A 22505-nucleotide genomic window follows, 5' to 3' on the forward strand; every position below is an offset into this window, starting at 1 on the left:
CAAGGAGCCTTTCCAGGCTTCAGGCACCGTTGAGTTATCCAGACAGAACTGATAAAGTGGAGTAAATAGGGTTCCCCAGAAGTCGCTGTCTTCTTTGAAAAGGCTTCCAGACAGGCCATTGGGTCCAGGGGCCCCATCCTTTCTGATGTTTTTTATTATTGGCGTTACTCGATTTCCTACTTCAGAAGTTTCAGATGGTTCTTCCGTGCCACTTATACGAGAATTGGTCGTGCTGGAATTAGTGGAAACTATTTGATGGTATACTGGTCCATGGTCTGGAGCACTGCAGTACAGAGTTGTCACGTGGGAGACCCATGTATGGCTGCCGACCCCATTGCGCCGGTCGTGGCCGTGGCCGGACAGCCTGTTGATATATGCCCAAAATTCAGCCTGTCTATTGGACATCAGAGAGAACTTTGTGTGTTTAGCAGCAAGTTAGGAAAATACGTATTTTACACACAAAGGAAGCAGTCCCAGAAAGACATGGCTAGTGGAATGTCCTGTTGTTGTACAGGGATATACTAAAGTAGATGTTTAATGACCTCCGAGCCAAAGATATAGAACCAATAGAATCATCTCCTTCGGTGGCTCCAGCAGTGAGCTGCACAACAGTTGTGGGGACCTCGGCTTTGAGAGTTCATAACCATGCCTTCTGGAGAGATCAACATCTCATAACTAGCATTTACAAGATGCTGTAAACTGTGGCGGGTGCAAGGGTACCTGGTGGCACAGAAGCCCTCCTTTCTAGAGGTTATCCTAGTATTTAGAAAGGGCTATACACAACATTATGATAATCTTGAGAGGGCTTTTGATGCCATAAGGCATAAAGAGACTCACGTAAAGACAATATTAGATGCCACTATTCTGACTTGCAAGGAGCAGCTATTGTGGTTTCTATGTCTCATGGACTTTACTCAAAGTTTGTAGTGGATTACTCAAGCAAGGCTGAGCCTTTGAGAATACTGTTGAAAAACGTTTGTAAATGGTGTGGGTAAGGAAGAGAGCAAAGCTTTTGGGTTTCTTAAACAGGATCTTGTGAGTGTGCCTTGCTTGAAGCCCATTAGATGTGGGAGCAGTGCATTGCGGCAGTGGACACTGGTTACTGTGCACTGGAGCAGTGCTAATACAACACATCTGTAGAGGGAAGGTATTGTGGTGTATGGCTCCAGAGGATTCAGAGGTTGAAAAACATTTTTATGCTCATGGAAAGGAAACATCTTGCATGCACCTCGGATTTTGAGAACTTCTGTATGTTCTTGCGGAGGACAAAGTTAATTCTAAACACCGATCACATGCTATTAGTCGCCATTCACCCGCCTGGTGGTGAAGGAACACTTACAGCTAGGTTGGCTTCTAAGCTTCAGTCTTTTCAATTTGAAGTTGAAGGTAGCTGTATACGAGCATACTATTGTGAAGTAGCCTCCACTATTGACGACAATGGCTCAGATAAAAGGGAATGTGGCAAATGAGCCAAAATTGAATTGTGTGGCCGATAGTGATCCTGTTTTTATAGAGTTGGAGATTATATAATGACATGATGGCCTTAAAAAAGAACCAACAGGGAAAACTTCAGTAGTTTGTTAAGATTGTAGGGGGGTTAGCATCGATTAGAGGTATTCTTATGAGAAGAAGTAAAATAATCTAGCCTGGATGTTTTAGGAAGAAGATCAACTTGCCGCTATGTTCAGCTCCTCGGGTTGAAGCACCGGATCCTCAGTTGATAGCACAACCTGTATCCAGTACTGTATCAGCGCCAGGATGCTCCTTTCGGAGTGTCAGTTAGCGCTTTATAAATAGCTCATTTCATTTCATTACTTGAGCCATTCAGGTAATGCAACTGTGAGGAGTATCGCCATCAACCAGGTGCTCTCTATCAAATTCAAATAATTTGTATTGTCTTAACCTTTATATGTTTTGTATGCTGAGAACAAGTGCACAGTCAATCTTCCTGCCAGTTCAATGCTATGAAGGGATGTGTACTGGTAAAAGAAAGAAAGCGGGGAATAATGAAAAGAAGCAGTGGCAGAACATGGTAGGGATGACCAGGAACAGTGAGAATCAGTGTGGATGAAAGGGGTAATATGTATGCATTTACATAGCACAAACCTGGCTGTAAAACATCCTCTTTGGGGGGGTCTGGAGATGAACTACAAGATTGTGTACATCAAGTGGGGATTACACAAATACATTTAACACACATTTAGACAAAGGAGATTAAGTGGTTTGCCCAGAAGCACACAATGTTGTGGCTAGGTAGCACCAAGGCCGGGATTCGAATCTGGATCCCCGGGTACCAAAGGCGGCAGCTCGAGCTGCTAGGCCACATCTACTCCCCAGACAATAGGGAAATATGGAAGTAAGAATGAAAAAAAGGTAGGGGATGAAAATGGGGCCTGAATAGAACAACAGCAAAAGAACACAGTTAGAGAATAATCCTCCTCCTCATCATCATCGTGATACCACATCCAGAAAGATCCTGTAAGTTGCCAACCTGGATTGCGGCAGGAAGCTGAAAGTGAGGCAGACGAAGACAGCCCAAAGATAAGGCGGCTACAGAGGATGTCGAGTGGCAGAGTAGGGGAGGCTGAGGAAGGGAGATACCCCTGAAAAAACCCAACCATTACCTGTCAAAACGTAACAGCTGTGGTGATGCACCAAGGAGCCTTTAGGCAGAGTGCAGGGTGGAAGAGGACATACGGGGTGATAATCCAGGGAAGAAGAGGACAGGTGAGAACAGGTAGGGATAGTGCACTGGAAAAAAAAAAGAAAAACAAGGGGGAAGAACCTGTTAGGAACGCCACAACAAACAGTGCCGATGGCAACAACAAAAACAGAGAGAGAGAGAGAGAGGAGCAGTAGGCAATGGTGTGGAAAGGGAAAAAGGCTACGGAAGTGAAAATGTGGCAGGCTACAAGCTCAGACTCTGAATTTGAGGTCATGTGGCACCACGGCTAAAGTGTCTCCATCACACCAGTTTGTTGGTCATTGTGGAGCATCAGAAGTGGATGCACGGGTGAGCAGCAAAAGTGGGATAAATATGTGCTCACTGGGATAGCATGAGCTGGCACCTGGCAAAGCTATTCTGTCTTACAGTTGTAATGTGTGTATGCACCCTGTACTTCAAATGCCAGAAACTGCAGCCAGGCAAAGTCCCCAGTTAAGAATTCCTAGTTATAGAACATATACAGGATGCTCAAAGGATAGTGAGGAGCAGACTGCACTATATCAAGGAACGTAGAGTGGTGAAGAAAGTCTGCACTGGGACTATTTTACAGTTGGGTGGTGATGGATAATTTACTCATTTTTTAAGAATTCACTCTGTGATACGGATACCGTACTATCCCTATAGTGGAGGAAATTCATTGTAGTGCTCCGAGGAATCCGAGGATTTTCCACTACCCGCCAACTTTTAATCACTTTTGCTGTGTTTTGGACATGTGCAATCCAAGTGTCCTAGACCAAGGCAGAGGATCAACTCCGGTGCACCCAATATTGACCACATACCAACTGATGAGCAGCAGCAGCAGTAATTTGTTTTGGAATGTATGATTCAACACATATAGATTATAGATTTATATTTATAAGAGGCTGGTTAATGATCCATACAACCTCCCTCTTCTGACTGCAGCAATTACTCCAGTTGCTAAAGTCTGTTAGTTACAATGATCCAGAGGGGGGTGAATGCAAACTGCAGGTGAATCTGTGCTAAAGAGAGTGATAGGTGTTAACCGCCCCTTAGTCGACCACGCCTCTATGCACAAGTCAAGTCACCAGTGCTCTGAAGGGCCTCCTCAGGTGGACCAGTGTAGGTCACACGTCGACCGATATTCAACTGATCTTGGAAGACTGCACGATCCCTCTTCCAGAGAGGCAAAACTAAGGACCACTAAACATCACCTGCTGGTCAGTATGGCAACTCCAACACTATGGTGGCACGTGGCAGACTAGGGAGCGTCACACCAGGAGTCTAGCTCTTTAGCTGGAAATGCCCAAACATTGGGGAAAACACCACAGGTGTTCCAACATTCAGAGAAATACAAACATATTGTAGTAACTTAGCTTTAGCTGATGCAAAGAAAGGAATGTTAGAAGGACCATAGGACACACAGATTGCCCAAATAGTGCCTCCTTTGGTCTCCAAGTCACATATTGACTGAGAACTTTCCTACTTTTTTCGCCCTTTACTTCTTCCTATCTTTCTTTCTCAGCCACTGGCTGAACAAACTCACCGCCGGCCTCATCTGCTCTCTCTCGCTCTGCAAGCCAACCAACAAGTTCTTAACTCGCTCAGCTGGGTCAATTCATTGCATCTGACCACAAACACAACTTCCCCTCCATCTTACGAACATGTACAGGGGTTTGATAACTAAGTCATCTAATTATAGGTCAAAATATCCTTGGGATCGGAAACTGCCACGTGGACCTCCAACCAATCCCCACCTTCTTAAGCAGATGATGACATCATTAACGCTAATTTAGGTTTACATGATCCAAGCAGCCTGTGCAGACACCAAGAGGTCAATAGGTCCCACAAGCAGACACCACAGTCTACAGGCGTATCGCCTTGACATTGAACTGCTAGACTGCAGCCCCGAGGGTACAACATTAAAAACAAACCCTCGACTGGACTAGCACTTATTGAGAACTCATTGAATACCAAAATAAAAGATCACTCGTCCAGCCTGGAATTTGAGAATTTTTGAATTAATTTCGTTACTTATTACAAAACTTTTAATCTGTGCAATTTTTACCAATAAAAAATTATAACATGGTTCAGCAGTTCTGCAAGTCCGTAAATGAGTCCCAGCTGATTTCTGAACTTAGCAAAATCTTACTTCAGCGGCAGTTATCTCTGTGGTGTCTCATAAGATCTCTGTGGGACATGTAACCCGAATTGCGTCATTTTGATGAATTCCTAAAATGAAGGAAGTCAGCCTAAAGAAAACAGGCTAATAAAACTTCATTTTAGGGAAAATCTTCTATGACGTGAAAATATATGTATTTTTTTAAAAGGTAAATGTAGAGAAAGCAGTGGACAGCTTGCTGGAGAGGTTATAAGGGAAAGGGATTGGTATACAGGACAGGGGTACCGTAGAGGAGGAGTCAGGGGTTTGTATACAAAAAAATAGAAATAAACCTGGAGTGGGAGTATGGGAATTGCAAAAATAAATGGGAATAAAATGGGATGGGAGTGAAATGGGAGTAAGTGTTTTGTTGCAAAAAAAAAAGTAAGGGGTTTGTAAAAAGAAATGAGGGAGTAAATTAGAAGGGGAAGTACATGGTTTTATATTAAGAAAGGAGTAAATAGGAGGAGAGTAAAGATTTTTTAGTTTTTTTAAATTAGCCAAACAGGAGAGAAAGTAAGGGGTTTGTTAAAAATATAAAAGTGCAAAAGGGAGTAAGGGGTTTGAAAATGCGAGTTGAGTGGGAAGGGGAATGACTTTAAAAAACAGGAGCAATGCAGGAGTGATTTGCAAATTAAAATGGAAGTAAAGCAGGAGGGGGAATATTTTTCTGATAAAAAGGAGTAAAGCAAAGAAAGAACTGAAGCTGGAGGAGGTTGAATAGAGAAGTTTGAAAAAAGGCAGTAAAGTGGGAGTAAGGGGTTTGTAAAACATGGGAGGCAAGCAGGAGGCAGAGTAAAGGGTTAAACAAAAATTAAGTACAGCTGGGAGTGGAAGAAGAAAGGGGTAAAGGATATGTAACAAAGGCAGTATATTGGGAGGAGTTAAGAGTTTGTAAATAAATAGGAGTACAGTCGAAAACGGAGTAAGAAGTTTGGGAAAAACTGGAGTAAAGTGGGCAGGGGGAATTAAAAGGATAATGAAAGGCAGAAATAAAGTCTTTAAAACAAAACCAGATTTAAAGGGGTGGTGTTTTAAGCCACAAAACCAAAATCAAACATGAAGAAAGAAACGTTTCTTTAGGAATCACTTTCAGCAGCCTGGTGTCAATCTGGTAAAAGTCATCCCAGAAGAAAAATTGTGTCAAGAATGCTTCAACAAAATAAACTTGTCAGAACCATTTTCTACACGTTGTTTACATATAACACCTATGAACATGGAGATTAGTCAATAGTCAAAGAAAAATCAAATAACTCTTCTCCGTCAACGGATCACAGCTTACCTTTCTGGGGAAGTGGTAGTCGCCAATCACTATGTCTTTCTCAAGAGCAATTCTGCCATTCAACGGAACCACTGGATAGAGTCTGAAAGAAGCAATCAGAAAATCACCTCTGTACTCATCCGAGTAATAGTGCACCTGCACGGAGGGATGGTTAACTGAGAAGTGAAAGAGCCCACAAACCTAAAAATGTATCTAGTCATGATGCCATCTTTGCTAGCGTTCCAGTTTCCCAAAAGGTATGACAAGCTATTAACCAATGCAGCTCAAAACTATAGCAAAAACTGAACCTTCTACACCATCAGGTTAAAAGTAGGAATCGGTCACTACAAGATAGAGCATGGTGTGGTGAGATGGGCTTTCTCCATTTTGCTGTCCAGGTTATCGGATGCACAATCATAAATGTGGATAGATACAAACTATCTTAAACTATATATAATTTTAACATGGTCAATGGAGGGAAGATTTAAAACACCACATCACCATAGGTTGGCATGGAGAGAACACTAACATTCGAGCATGGTCTTCTGAAGAAGCCTCCAAGGATGCTTCAACCATCTGGCTTTTCTAAAGGTAGAAGAATAGGTGAAGTTGTTCGCTGGGCAATATTACATACCGAGGCAGAGAATAATTTTTTGTGAATTACTTTATCCACCAACCACTATGTTTTAGCAGAGGGAGCAGAGAATAATCTCAGTAATATCATTTAGAACACAAACGTTTACTTTTTGTTTCTTAAGCATGGAGCGTTGATGCGACTAAGACACAGCAGATCCCCTTAAGATGGCAAGTACGTGCAAACGGGACTATCTCATTTATATCTATATGGTTTACCCAGGTTTAACTGCAGCAAAACGTTTGTTGCAACCTGAATGGAGCACTCTTCTGAACCTCACATATGACTCCCAACACTTCACACAGAGGGCACACTACATACCCACACGCGATCAGCCACGCATAAACAACGCAGCAATGTCTCGCCACAAAAGGTTTGCGGCCATGATTGGTGAATGAGTTTTGTCTAATGTATACCTTTTTATTCATTTTATTGAAGTGTATCTTTCATGATGTAACAATCGAATAAAGATTTTTTTTTTTTTTTGAAAAACCTTTATTGACATGTCAATCAAGAACAAGTATGGGCCTACAACCCCCCGGGGCCGGCCGCTAAGCAATCAGAGCAACAAAGATCAAATGTAAACACAGGCAGCACCTCGGGGAGCAGAATCTTCATGCTAATACTGTGAACAGCGCAGGTAGGACACCAGGAGAAAAAAAGGTTTTCATTTTACAATGGAACAAGACAGAAGGATCAGGTGCCGAACAATTTCCCAACAGCGATAAAAGGTATGCAGAGTAATAGACGTAAGCAATAAACAGCAATCTATTGGATCAATGGCGCAGACACAGGAAATTCAGGATGGGGAAGAATATCATAAACAGTTGCGCCTGCAGTCCCCCGCCCGAACTCCCAGAAAACACCCCGGAAATTGTGGCACACATGAAACGGCAACGAGTCATAACAAAGGAGGTGTATCACACTGATCCCAGAAAAAGAAAAACAAGAGAAATCAGAGAAGAAAAAGGAGGCCATGGAAAAGAAGGTGAAAGACTAAAGAATCCCCTCCCCCAACCCCCCACCCTGCACCTCTGCAGATGAGTACGGCCCCCCCCCCCAGCAGTGTGCCTGTCGCCCTAGAACCAGACCCGAAATATAGAAGAATAGGGAAAAGGAAGTAGGAAAAGAACCCCACCAGACGGGGGGGTATAGAAAGTGTTAATAAACTGGAGGAGGGCCTTCAAAACATACCCCCGGCTTCTCCCTCCCGCACGGTAAGTTTTCCCCAAAGTAAACAATAAACAGCACAAAATCGATCGTATCAAAGAAAGATGGGGAACATTATGCACCTATTATGCTAATAGCTATGCCATGAGAGCACGCAACCCCTGAGCCCGCCCGTCCACTAGATGACCACCCCTGAAGGATCAGTCTTATCCCTGACCACTCTTTGCAATTCTGCCCATGCCTACCCCTCGACCCAGCGCCATGTCCGATGTTCCAAGGTAGAGGAGTGTCCAAAACCGACCGAGAAGCGACGCACACAGGTGGGGTGGAAGTCTCTGAGCACCAACACAGTCCGCATCATGGAGGGACGGGCTTCCCAGTGCCGCCCCAGGATCTGCACTGCACTCGAGGTCCAGGAAGGCAGAAGCAGCCAAAGTAGACAATTGTTGCTGGAATTGTCCCCGGGTCGCCGGAGGCTGTGTACGGGACGAGGCCACCACCTCCCACTCAGGTCCAATACCTCCGGGACAGATCAGACCCTCAGCTAGCCGATCACACGGTAGCATATTGTCCGGAGTGTCCAGCGGTGCGCTAATCTCAGGGGTGGCCGCAACAGTGTCCTCCTGTGCGCAGTGTGGGAAGTCCCTGTGTACCTGAGGACAGGCGGGCCGCCGCTGTCCCAACGCTGATGCCACACCGTCGAGCTTACTCCCCAAGACCCCGACGCCATGAACCAAGGAGGAATGAAGAGCACCAAGGGCCTCGAGGAGGTCGCCGTACCCCAGCACAGCTCTCTGCGATCGCTCCGCCACACTCCCAAAAGTCACACACTCCCAATCCTGCTGCGACCCAGTGGACAGGATGGTAGGCCGCATCGCAACAAGATGGCCGCCAAGTATGCCCGACCCGTATTGGGGCCGGGACCCAGGGACAAGCGCCTCGAGGTCCACGTCGCTGGAGAAAGGGTTCCGGGGGCAGGCAAAAAGTTATCCATTGCGTTGTCACGGGCAACAGTCGTCCCCACCACTGACCAGCTCCCGCGAAAATCCGGGAGCGGCCCGCAAGGATCAGGGCGAGATACGGGTGGCGTCCAGGCAGCTCACCATCAAAGGCAGGGGCAATCACCGGAGGATCTGAGAATTGCACCCCCGGGCATGCACTCGGTCCGCTACGCTTGACAGTAGGAACAACCCCGACGAAATGTAGGCCGAGTTTGGCACCGCTCCGGTGGACCGACTCCACCCAGTCACCACAGGCCGCTGTTGTTGAACTGCCACCCGGCCAGGGCGTCCACTCGAGGTCCTGGCTCCAGGGCTGCACGGGCCGCAAAGTTCAGATGCACATTTCTCCGGCGATACCGCAGCCAGAAACCTCGGAGTCACACGATCGGGTGCCACTCTCCTTCAGAAACACAATCGCATAGCACAGGCTAAGGATCTCGTGCAGGATATCCGTGCGGGATGCGGAGGTTCACGGAGCCGGGAGTCTACGCTACCGTCCCGGTCGCCATCTTGGCTCCTCCCCCGAATAAAGATTTGTTGATTAATAAAAAAAAGAATGAGTTGCTGCGCAAATGCTAAAATAGAATAATCTACCACCACCAGAATCGTAATAATTAGCTTCCTTTTAAGGCCTTTGTAGACTTAAAGATCCAGGCTCTGGTTTATAAATGCCTTTAGGGAACTCTTACATGGTATCTTTGTAAGCAAAAAAACAAACAAAAACAAAAAATTGAAAAATGTGGACAAGCCAATCTCCGAAATCAATTTCTACTGCATATTTGAAAGAAAAGTACTTGCTGTCCGTGCACAAAGCTTTGAAATCCTGGCGGTCTCTGATCTTATGATTGCACAACCTTTTGACTGTCCGCGTCTAGATACGTTTATTCGGTTTTGAGCACAATCTAACTAAATAAATCATTCCCACTAGGTGTGAACCCGATGAGCCCCTTTACCATAGCGTCTCCTTGATGACGGCCTTCAGAAGTGGCATCTTGGTGATGTCCCCCATAGTGGGAATTTGGCCAGCAGGAACCACCCTGATCACCTCCTGGAAGAGGGTCCCCTGAAGCTCAGGATCCCTCGCGAGATGGTACAGGGTCCAAGCCAATGTATTGGAAGTCTGTGAAGTGGAAGAAAGAAAGATCAGGCATGTGGGGATGAATGTGGCATTGACTTAATGATCAAAGATGCGAGACTAAAGTAGAATGACTGTAACTCCATCCACATTTCATATGCCAGCGATATCCGGAATGAAGGAGTCTCCATTTAAGTAAAATGATGTGTGGAATGAGTGATTCTACATTGAAGGTCATGAGGCCACTGATGTGGGGAATGAGTGAATCCACTGAGGCGCAAAAAAACAGTGATGTGGGGAATGAGGGAGTCCCCACTGAAGTTTCTGTAGACAGTGACCAGCAGAATAAATATATGCCTGAATTAAAGCATGAGAAACCAGTGCCGTGGGAAATCAGTGAGTCTCCAAATGAAGTGTGTTAGGTCAGTGATGTGGAGAATGAGTAAGCGTTTATTGAAGTGCAGTAATGTGGGCACTGAGTGAGTCTCCATTAAAATGCAAGACGCAAGTGCTATGGGAAATGAGTGAGTACCAAATGACGTGCATGGGTTCAACGTTTTAGGGAATGCGGGAGTCTCCACTAAAACATTTGACGCCAGGGATAGGAGGCGGCATTTCAACTCAAACGTGCTGAGATCGCTAGCGCAGAAATTAAGCTCCTTGGAGGATTCACACACCAGGGATGTGGAGTCAGCAAGACAGTTGTAAGGGCAAGAATTTAGTGGCTATAGCGTTTTCGTCAAACGCAGTGCATGGATTATTCAAACGGTATAGTTAATGAAAAGAATTAAACGTATTTCATCAAAATGCCTGGAAAATATCAAGACATGGGGGCAGAAGGGGATCCTTTAGAAGGGTGCAGAAAAGAAGCTGTGAGTGTAGCACATATTGAAACAGTGATTATTCTTGTGAGAAAGTTAAAAGAACAGAAAAAGGATTTAGAACGTGGAGAACATGAAGTGACCAACACGACTGGGAGATGGAGTCTAAATTCTTACAAGGCAAAAAACCAGAAGCACACTTATATACACTCAGAGTTCAGAGGATATGAAAAGAAAAGCCTTGCAATTGGTGCTAGCATAAGAGAGTTCAAAACTAAGCAAATTACGAAACAAAAGGATGAGGATGATAGAATGCTAAGGTTGGGAGGCCACAAGAAAGTAGGATGGGTAATCAAAGTGACCAAAACTTGAGGTAAGAAACAAAAGAGCAGATTAGACAGGAGCAGTGAATGAGAAAAACCAAGCAATGCATGGAGTGTCTGAAAGAACCAACCACTGGTGAGCACTCCTAGCCACGTTTTCTATCGCCAGGGACCCATTCTGGGCCCAACCAGAAACAGTCCAACCCAGACTCCAGGAAAGGGCATGAACTCCAGAAATATTTCACTTGTTTGGACTCAGTGACGCATAGCTTGCATCCTATGGCAAAGAACACGCTGGGACCCACATCTGGACCTTCTAACTTGGGGTAATCCAATGAGCAATATATATAATAATGTCTGGGACAATTGAATGAATATCAAAAATTCATAAATATTCTGGGCCTCAGTCAGTCCATTGTTTTCTTGCTCACTGTACCATTTCAGACCGGGAACAGCCATATGCAAGTCAGTTGTGGACCGCCAAATAAACAGAAATTCAACCTGACTTGCCCTCCATTCCCTCCACCGTGGAGGACCCTAAATGTTGAAACCTATTTAAAGCCAACTGTGTTTTGATCAAAGGGGGCATCACCTAGCAGTGCGAGTCAAGTTACGCCCTTTTGGGCAGCACCAACGCCGGTTCGCACATGCTTGGCACAGATGAGCTAAAAATAGAAGTCCACACAAAATAAAAATGGAATGTACTTCATCGAAAGTAAATGCCAGTGGGTAACATTAGGTCCGTCATTTCCATACATCGCTCAATTGCTATCAATTTAAGACAACCCTCAGTGCGGTCGCCATTCCCAAATGTAAGCCCAAAGGTAACTATGTAATACGGACTAAAGCGCTATCTCATGGTGTTCAGCACCTCAAGACCCTCACGGGTTATTTGCTGTGCTCTATAAATGTCTGATTGATTTGGTTGTATCTCAGAATATCCTTTACAAAAATATTGCCTGACATAAGTTGAACCCTAAAAATAATTTACAAAAATATCATCCCATTGGGTGTAGATTTTCAATTACTAACCCCAATACGGTGATGAATTGCAAACTATAATGAGGACATGAGATTTAGGTCAGATGATATTGTCCTGACGACAATTCGATACACCAACATCTCAATGGCGAGGCCCCAAGAAACCTGAAACAAAGCTTGGGGTGCTTTCGTCCCCCATTCAGAAAGGATGTGGCCTGGCATTTGCGGTTGGACTGTTTGCTTTCAGGCACATCCAAGCCTTATAAGCAGAGGATTGGGTGCTTTCTTTAAAGACACAGACGAGGTAAATTATTTTAGAACACACTCTGCCTAGAATGATTCCCAGTGTGTATGAATAATTTAAGAGTTTGCAACCGAATGGAAGTGAAGAATCAATACCAGTCGTAGTCTTGGAAAGAGGAAAAACACGGGGCAAGGAAGAGGGGATGGGATGTGAGCAAAATATAGACCACAAGAGGTTTGAGTTGAGAAATAAACTCACCTTTATTAGAGTTGGAGTGAACAGAACACTAGGTCATCTACAACTGGATTGCAAATAGGCACGAGGAAATAATATCATGTAGTTTACAAGAGAGAAGAGAGACAAAGATTTTTTTATTTATGGTATCCAAAGGGAAAACAGATTAGAGAAAGAGATAACAAGCATAGAGGGATGCAAAAGGAAAGGCAGACTAGAGTGGAGGTAAAAACAGACAAACACATATCAATGCAGGGGAATGGCCTCCCTCATCAGGGATATCCTCAGCCCGCACCCATCTGTTGCTTCCCCTTTCACTCGGTTCAGCCGGACATTTTGTGCCACTTTACACAACTGGTTTGGATTAAACCAATAAACTATCATTATTCTCCTAGGACTTGTCTCCGTCCTAGATTTGATTATTAACAACCCCACACATCTTAAGGTTGATAATTAAATTTTGTTGGCATGTGTGACCCTAGATTTGTATATGAAACAAATTGATCAATCAATTCTAATACCAGGCTTTAATGTTTATTCCCATGACTACCAAGTAAAAAGGTTGTGCAATTGCTCAAGAAGAGAGAAGCAATTATAGTTTAGATATGGGGCCTATGTGCACAGCTGGAGCTATAAAGGCGATTGCTTCATGACTTGGCTCCAGCAGTGCTCCTGGAACACAATTGAAAGACCGCCAATAACCCTGATCATTGGGTAATCATTCTGCCAGATGTATTTAATGCGTGTGTGTTTCCATCAGTGGGATATTCAGGTGTCCAATTCTTTTCTGATGTTGTGGCTGAAGCTCCTCATTGGTCACTCCAAAGCCTCAATCACAACCCTGGTGCAGCTTGCGTCAGGGAGGCAGAGAGTACGACTAGTATGGTATATAATCGCGTACACCGTGATGCGGAGTGTGAAACCCACCAGTGCAGAGAGAAAGAAACTGGATGAGGCAAGTGTACTTTATAGGTGTGGCTACAACCCTATAATTCACACTTTCCTCATCAGGACATCTAGTAAACATAAATGGTGCAAGGCGAGACACGGTGTAAGAAACATAGGGCAGTGTAGTTCCAGTCAGGCAGCGGGGATGGGAGAGACTCGGGGAAGAGCACTGGAGTAGACCAATAGACAGAAGCAGATATGGCATGCGAAAAATACAGAGACCAAAAAATGCCCACTCTCCAGGAATATGGAACTGCAGGGCAGGGCAGGTGGTGTCAGCAAGTGGTAGTAGTATGAGCTGAGCAGGAATGGAAGAGACATGGTGGGGCAAGGGTGTGCATAGTGCAAAGGAAGCAGGAGAGTGCAACATCGGAATAGTTCATATCAGGCATCAATCTGGAACAAATGGTTCCTTAGCAAGAAGCCACAGCGATGAGACAGGATTCATTCATTTAGTGAACTTGAGAGAACCTCTGCCAATGCAGCGATGGATGCCTGGAAGGGGGAGCAAACCCTAGCTGAGATCCCTTTCTCCAAGTGCCAGTATTGCGACCTGTGTCCTTCAGCCACAAAATCTGGTAGATTGGGATATGGATAGCGGGAGCAGCAGACGGCGGTGCATGGGGCTGCTTTACACAGCTCCTGATGCTGGCAGCTGTCACTCACAGATTCAAGCTATCTCTCATGGACAGCTTCCACGGTACAATGATTGATGGAAATCACTTAATGCTTTGCGATTTGAAACCGTGGATGCATTTCAATGAAATTTACAGTGAAAGGGGCGCACCCTTCTGCCGCCACTCTGCCTTGCAGTTCACATGGCTTTGCGATATGTTACTTGTGGGTTGTAACAACACCCCAACATTCATAACTTACAGTGATGCATTTTGTGTTTTTTTTCTCCAGAAAAAGGGCTTCCATGTTCACAGGTCCTGAGCTTTGGGTATTATCACTATCTGGACAAAATGTTGTTCGGTGAAGCACACTTTAAAAATAAATTGAATTTATTTAGTAATTGCACCTGAAAAATGTTTAAAGCATTCCATTAGCTGAAATATACCCTACCATTTAGCATTTGATAGAATTAAGCAGAATTACAAGATATTTTCCATTCTAACCGCTAGTCTGTGTAGGAGGGTAGGCCTTTCAGTCTGACTTCTATGTCCATATCCTGTTTTTGTGACCAGGAGCAAGCTCCACCTACCGTATCAATGCCGGCCTGTAGCAGCTCCTCAATGATGCCGTATGCTTCATGGATGGTCATCTTTGAGTCCGTGAGCAGGTGCGTGAGGTAGTTCCCCTCCACTTCCTTCCCACTCTCCAGCCGCGACTGGATCTCCTCCATCTTTTTATTGATCAGTTTCTTGGCTGAGGATGAATCAATTATGCTGTCATTAGGACACTATAGGATTGGTTGACTAAATAAACATGCCTGTGCTGCATGATAACCAACATAAAAGGTTTGCTCACTTGCTACACAATGAACAACCCCCACATTGGCTAGTTGCCCTTACAACTGCCTGGGGGCCGGTGCTGTGCAGTTCACTTAATGATGCCAGTCCCTAATAAATATTCAGGAGTTCAGAAACCTCCTGCATATCATGGGCTCTATTTGCCAAAGAACAATAGTATCATGGTGGCTTAAAAGATATAACACTCATGATTTTAAGGACTTCGTGTCACAAAACAATTACAGCTCCTCAGATCGACACAACATATAATTAGTTTCTCATGAATCATACAGGCAAGCACTGGATCGCTACAAGTGAACTGGGGATTCTATGTGCATTGGAAGAGACCCAAGCCCTTAGCGAATGAGTCCCAAGATTAAAGGTGATGAGCCCATGGAATCTGTTCTACACAAATGCATCAGACCGGCTGAACGCAGTACCATGATCATAGGTCCATAGACCCAGAAGTCCATCCTAAGGGGGGAGAGAGAGTGTGAGAGTGTGAGAGTGTGAGAGTGTGAGAGTGTGAGAGTGTGAGAGTGTGAGAGTGTGAGAGTGTGAGAGTGTGAGAGTGTGAGAGTGTGAGAGTGTGAGAGTGTGAGAGTGAGTGAGTATGAGAGTGTGTGAGTGAGTGTGTGAGTGAGTGAGTGAGTGAGTGAGTGAGTGAGTGAGTGAGTGAGTGAGTGAGTGAGTGAGTGAGTGAGTGAGTGAGTGAGTGAGTGAGTGAGTGAGAGAGAGAGAGCTAATCTGTCCTTAACACCTCCAAACTGTCTCTCTGGAACTTCTCTAAAGGGAGGTCCTGGTTCCAGGAACGATCCTTCGCATTGACGAGTGATGACCTTCTACGGTATGCTGGCCCTCCCAGACCAGGAGAGGTTGGTTCGAGGTGAGAACATGATCTAGTGTGTGAAAGGTCATTTATTTTGCCTTTTTACATAGTGGCACAGCAGGACGTATGACGGGAAACAACGAGTGACACATCTCAACATGTGTTGGACCTTGTTACAATTACAGCAATGTAGAGAGGAAAAGTGACAAGCTTTGGTAAAGCCAAAAGATCTGGATTATTATTAGAGTGGGTACTGGGTAACTGATGGGCGAGTTTGTGTGTTGCGCTATGCAGATGTGAGAATGACTGAATGTGAGGGTCAAGTTAGTAGGGTTAATAATGTGAGCGATGGTGAATGGAAAATGGATGAAGGGGCTCATGTATGAATGAGTGAGCAAGACAATAAGTGAGTGCATGGATGGCCTCAGTCCTGTTGATGGCAGAAGGCTAGCCTACATTCCTGCCACTGCTGTTCGATCACACGTTCTTCCATCATCCACGCAACCAGTCGCTCACCCATTTATCTGTCCATAATCATCCACAGTCCCCTGCTGCATCCGCCCAGCCTGGGGTTGGATACTGAGGCAGGAGCATTTATTCAGGCGAAAACAGTCAATGGAAGGCACTTTCTGGGGTGACTGTACCCACTCTAGGACTCTCCCTATCCACGTCCACCTTTCACTCCCACCATGTCCCCTACAGTTCTTGCTATAAGCGACAACTGATTTGCAAAGCTTGTGGGCAAGTCAGTCCGAGAACCCAGCCCTATAGGTGCTCAGATACCTCTCTATGTTACTTCTATAGAAACAAACCTCAGATTACAGCTAACAACCCACATGAACACTACAGCATGAAGGAATTAATGAATGAAAAGATTTTGTAAAGCGCGTGATAACCCTAAAGTGTCTTAGCGCTATAGGCAGAGCATCAGAACCAGTCAGGTGCTGAAACTCAATAGATTACAACAGCGAAATGAATCAACAGCTTTGGTAAATAGCCAAGTCTTCAGCTGCTTCCTAAATTGCATCAGAGAAGGCTGACAACGCAGCATAAGCGGTAATGAGTTCCAACATTTTCTTGTCCCTATGGAAAATGCCCTGCCCCCTGCTGCCTTCATGCCTGCTGGACCAGAGACCGGGACGCACCACCAGCTCCAGGATTCTTTGTGGCCAGGAGCCGCTTGAGTCACCGCATTGCACCAGGAGGCGCCTTAAAACCAGCCGCGGGATCCTGCAGCGCGGGACCCGCTTCCTGCTGTCTGCTGCATTCATCCCTGTTGAACCAGAGACCGGGGGGCACCACCAGCTCCAGCATTCTTCGTGGCCAGTAGCGAAATAAGTCACCGCATTGCGCCAGGAGGTGCCTTAAATCAGCCCGGGCCAAGTGCGGGTCTGTCCTGCGCCCGTCAGCGCCCAGAAGAGGCTGGGCTGGGCCACCCCCCTAATACCTCCAGTTCGAGGACCTGGGCTGTCTCATTCCTAAGGTACTATTGTTTTTTAGGTCTCGCCTAGCTATTGCGTTTACGCAATCGCTATGCGAGACTCTAGTAAGAGGGACATTTCAAAGTGCTCCCAAAAGGGGATTGCATGGCGAGCACGTGCACAATCACGTGCATCATGCCGCCATGCAATCCCCTTTTGGGAGCACTTCAGCCCACTGGCGCCCTCGGCATCATACTTCAAAGGGTCCGCTCCCCCGCCTGGAATGCGCTCCCCCGCCCCCGCCACAGCATGCCGAGAGATTGGGCAAGTTAATCACGGCATCTCAGCTTCTGCACTGTGTGATTTTGCCCAAATTCTTTTTCACGAAGCCGCTTTTGTGCACATCACAAATGACCGCACCTTCAAATGTGCCAGTTCGGCAAGCTGTGAAATGCGCCTACATGTTACAGAAATGCATTCTTTTAACTTTAAAGACATTTGATCATGTATTTGTTTGTGTCACAGCTCGCCAACCTTCACCCCTTCCCTCGCTCGCTCTCTCCCTATTCCCCGCCTCCCCTTTGCTTTCTCCCTTCCCTTACTTCCCCTTCCCTCATCTCCTCCACAATCCGAGCTTAATCACGGCGTCTCTGCTTCTGCACTGTGTGATTTTGGGCAAGTTGAACTACACAATGCACGAGTTCGGAAAGCTCTGAAATGCGCCTACACGTTACAGAAATGCATTCTTTTAACTTTAAAGACATTTGATTATGTATTAAATCCGAGCTTAATGACGGCGTCTCAGCTTCCGCACTGTGTGATTTTGGCCAAATTCTTTTTCACGAAGCCGCTTTTGTGCACATCACAAATTACCGCACCTTCAAATGCGCCAGTTCGGAAAGCTCTGAAATGCGCCTACATGTTACAGAAATGCATTCTTTTAACTTTAAAGACATTTGATCATGTATTTGTTTGTGTCACAGCTCGCCAACCTTCACCCCTTCCCTCGCTCGCTCTCTCCCTATTCCCCGCCTCCCCTTTGCTTTCTCCCTTCCCTCACTTCCCCTTCCCTCATCTCCTCCACAATCCGAGCTTAATCACAGCGTCTCTGCTTGTGCACTGTGTGAGTTTGGGCAAGTTGAACTGCACAATGCACGAGTTCGGAAAGCTCTGAAATGCGCCTATATGTTACAGAAATGCATTCTTTTAACTTTAAAGACATTTGATCATGTATTTGTTTGTGTCACAGCTCGCCAACCTTCACCCCTTCCCTCGCTCGCTCTCTCCCTATTCCCTGCCTCACCTTTGCTTTCTCCCTTCCCTCACTTCCCCTTCCCTCATCTCCTCCACAATCCGAGCTTAATCACGGCGTCTCTGCTTCTGCACTGTGTGATTTTGGGCAAGTTGAACTGCACAATGCACGAGTTCGGAAAGCTGTGAAATGCGCCTACATGTTACAGAAATGTATTCTTTTAACTTTAAAGACATTTGATCATGTATTAAATTCGGTTGTGAATATTACTGGATACCCCACACACATGCCGTAAAAATATGTACTTGAAGCTCCGCCTACTCTCCGCCCATATTTTTCATTGAATTATGTAATTGTCGTTTGTAAATACTGCCTTCTGATTCTTAATAGGCTTGTTAGTCCCTCCTTAATACAGCCTTGTCTTCATTCGTAACCTCCCATGAGGACTGGCCCTTTTTTTTTATAAGCAAATTTTTTTATTTTTGCAACTAAACATACAAAAATATATGGACAACCGTCCAAGCAAACTGGCATCAAAAGATATTGGATACAGTCAATGACCTTCATCAGCACAACCTCCCGCCCCCTCCCCAACCACTTCACTCGCCCACCCGCATTGACACCCCTATATTATACCCGCCAGCCACTTCCCCCACACTCTGCGAAACTTCTTAGGGCAGCCCCGTGCCGAATACATTGTGCGCTCCTGCGTTGCGCACCAGTCCACCCCCCTCCTCCACGTAGCACACTGAGGACTGGCCCTTTTACTTCTGTTACACAATATATCTTATTTAGTCTGTAAGAAATAGTTTCTTTGATGCGTTTGTCCTGCTGCAGGCATAAACATGCTTTCCTGCAACATGCAGTGCCATGTGCACTTCACTTTTCAAGCAGCCCGGGGAAATAGCGGCCGCTTCTTTCAAAGGAAATAGGTCTTGCATTTACAGGAGATGAGCTATTGGCATTGTAAATGACAATGGCTTTCATTTATTTGTTAATTATAACAACAGATAAATAAAAGGTATTCTCAGTTACAATGCCAATAGCTTAAACTCTTGCAAATGCGAGACCTATTGCATTGCAAATGCTTGTTCTTTTAGCTTTTGACTGCCCCATACTTGTATCGCCTAATTCCTCTTACCGTCCCCTGCTGTATTGACTCATTGTCTGCTTGGCATGTGGAAAAGGAAAGTAGCTAAGGCTGCCGGGAGGTACCACAAAGAAGAGATCCAAGAAACGGTCCCAGGTCTCGAAACTGGGAACGAAGGGGTGCATGGGGCGAACGTGCTAGATCGCATTGGGAACATCATTGCAGATTGTGAGGGATTGCTTACGACACCTGTTTCGTCCATTGACACCCCCGCCCCCGCTCAAAGGGCTTCTCACCCACATACCTCTGCTGGGTCCAACACAGGGTATGGGAACATACCAAGTTTATTTAAGAAAGTGGCTAGCAAAGTACATCCAACGCCAATCCTGGAAGTGGTAAAAAAGCCCCCTTGTAGCCTTCTGTGCCCTTCGAGTGAAGCCGGCATCCCCGATTGTGCTATGTTAGCCGACCTCCCCCTGAGTAATCGCTTTGCACCTCTTGCAGAGCAATCGGCCACAAACGATGTAAATAGTCACCCGGATCGTACAAGTATAATAGACAAGGAGTTAAACATGAACCCTTCCCAGGGCGAAAGGACGGCTGCTAATGAATTCTTAGCCTCTAATTTAGATTTTCAGAGGGAAATAGTAGCTCTCAAAGGTTCTATTGAGACTTTGCCTGTCTTAGTGTCAAAACTGTACCATTAACTAGAAGAATGTAGCATATCCCAGTCCCCCCCCACCAGTGCTCACCCTAAATATTCACACACACTCAAGGATGGGCCCTATCACTTCCCTTTGCATGCAAACCGGACATAATGCTTTGAACTCTAATTCAGCCCCTCAGTTTGGCCCATTTGGTTGCAATGATAGGGCTTCTGGTACCTTAACAACTGTTCATGGCACGTATCAGGAAGAAGAAGGGTGTAAACATAGGGGTGCACCACGGGACCCGGCGGGGCATGGGGTGCTGACAGAGCAGGTATCGCAGAGATCGAACACAGGCTGTAATAGGGTACCTTCACCCTCCCAGCCACTTCATCCCATACATACTGCTCCCTTGCCCACAACTATCTATATGACCAATTTTCCCAAGGTCGACAATAATAGCTATAAATATGAGAACGACGAAGTCTTGAAAATAACAAAGCTTTACATTAGTTGAGGCACACCAGGGGATGCAGATCTATAATAAGGGATGACAATGTGCAGGCAAAAAGATGCATCCTAAAACACAGCTCTGTTGATGCAATAGATCTTATTCTAACCAGTCAATACTTGGTGCATACCTTAGTTGCCCTGGAAGCTAGAACTCATCCACCACCCGTTACAAACATCCGGCTGAAGCTAAACATCCCTACTACGACCGAATTAGCTAAAGTTACCCCACAGCCCCATAGGGACGCTCCAATTTCAACTTTGTACCAGAACGATTGACTACATCCAGTATCTGCCAGGGAACCCATGCACATCTGCAGTATAGATTGTTTCTTCACTTCCCCTATAGCATACAGTCACCAAGAGGGCCCCTTCCAAGGGACTGAGACTATGACACCCAACTGAGTTCAAATATAGTATGTCAAAAAATAATGGTGGAGAATGAATGTGTTGTAAGTACTAAAGTAGCTCCACTGAAAGAAACAGTCTGTACGGATCAGGCCCAAGCCTATAAAGGCAATGTTAACATCATTAATAATATCAGTGAAAATGAAATCTCCTTATAAATGTAGACACAAAGCTCTAGACACATAATAACTTCGTCCACCATGATGGCCGATTTAAATCTTTCCAGCCATCCACATCAGGAATTTTTACATATTATGACATGGAATGTAGCTGGGGTAAGGAGTAAACTGCGTGACACTACTTGGCTTAAAAGTATACAACAGTGTGACGTGGTTTGAATACAAGAAACATGGCTTATTGATAAAAAAAATGTATCAATGGGTTTAAAACAATCTCAACAAATGCGATTCTCTCAAAGGCAGGTAGGGCTAGCGGAGGCCTGGCAACACTTATATCATTATCCTCTAGGCTGATACTAAAAAAATCATATATTAAAGCACAGCATTTCCAGTTTTTACTTTGTTCAGCTAAGGGAATACAGGAGATTATAGTGATTAACTTTTGTAATAATATTTTTAATGCTTCAAGACATGAGGTTATTACATCCTTAGACGAGGAGTTGACTGAGTTCATGAAGAGTGCAGGGCCGGATTGTCTTTGAATCTGGGCGGGAGACTTTAATATCGAACCATGTAATCTTATACCTGGGATTCAATATGGTTATGAGGAGGAACCTAGGTGGTAACTCCTCACATTTTCCACATAATAATTATGGGGAAAGTATAAACCTTGTAATGTCTAAGTATAACTTGGAAATTACGGAGAAGGTTGCACAGGAGACTGACCACGAGGGTAGGGGTATTACCCACAATTTTGAGGGAGTCAGGTCAACATCATGTATTGACCATTTTATTACTTCAACTAATCTTAGGCCCCTCATACTTAATTATGGTGTATGCCCTAACCTAATAACTGATCATCACCCTTTGTTATTAACTCTAAAACCTCCCCTTTTTAAAAAACTCGAACCATGCATTCACGCTGCCGATGTAAAAACGCAGGGTGAAAATGGGATCTCTATTAAATGGGTGAGAGTTGATCCAAATGCGTTTTCAAACAGGATTGTACAAAAAAATAATGATCACATTATAACCTGCCTAGATAAATCTTCGAGTAGCATGGACATAGTTATGGCCTTCCAAAACATATCTGTTGCAATTTCATGTAATTTGAAAAGGAAGCCTAAGACAAATATGCCTTCTTCCCCAAGATGGTTTGATAAGCAATGCGCCAGATTAAACAGGGACTTAAAGTTAGCTCTAAAAATTACCCCCCGTAATAGGGAGGTTATTAGTTCCCTG

At 45.0% G+C, this 22505-nt stretch overlaps 1 protein-coding gene across 3 annotated transcripts in view; it reads right to left on the reverse strand.

The window, feature by feature from the left end:
* The window catches only part of LOC146859368 (sterol 26-hydroxylase, mitochondrial-like), a 142864-nt gene that overhangs the window by 25200 nt on the left and 95159 nt on the right, over positions 1-22505 (reverse strand). For 2 of the 3 annotated variants that reach the window (XR_014980096.1, XR_014980095.1), the window contains exons 5-7: positions 14741-14904; positions 9864-10030; positions 6127-6208 (exon numbers count right to left, since the gene is read on the reverse strand). Coding sequence is in view for 1 of the 3 variants with exons in the window: in XM_085650052.1 (XP_085506178.1) it covers positions 9860-10030; positions 14741-14904 (335 nt within the window). In the remaining 2 variants the exon portion in view is untranslated. Of the gene's footprint in view, positions 1-6126; positions 6209-7814; positions 10031-14740; positions 14905-22505 lie in introns of those variants that run through there. The other variant, XM_085650052.1, reaches the window with a different exon arrangement.

Source organism: Triturus cristatus, chromosome 3_2, assembly GCF_964204655.1.
Source record: "Triturus cristatus chromosome 3_2, aTriCri1.1, whole genome shotgun sequence".
NCBI lineage: Eukaryota > Metazoa > Chordata > Amphibia > Caudata > Salamandridae > Triturus > Triturus cristatus.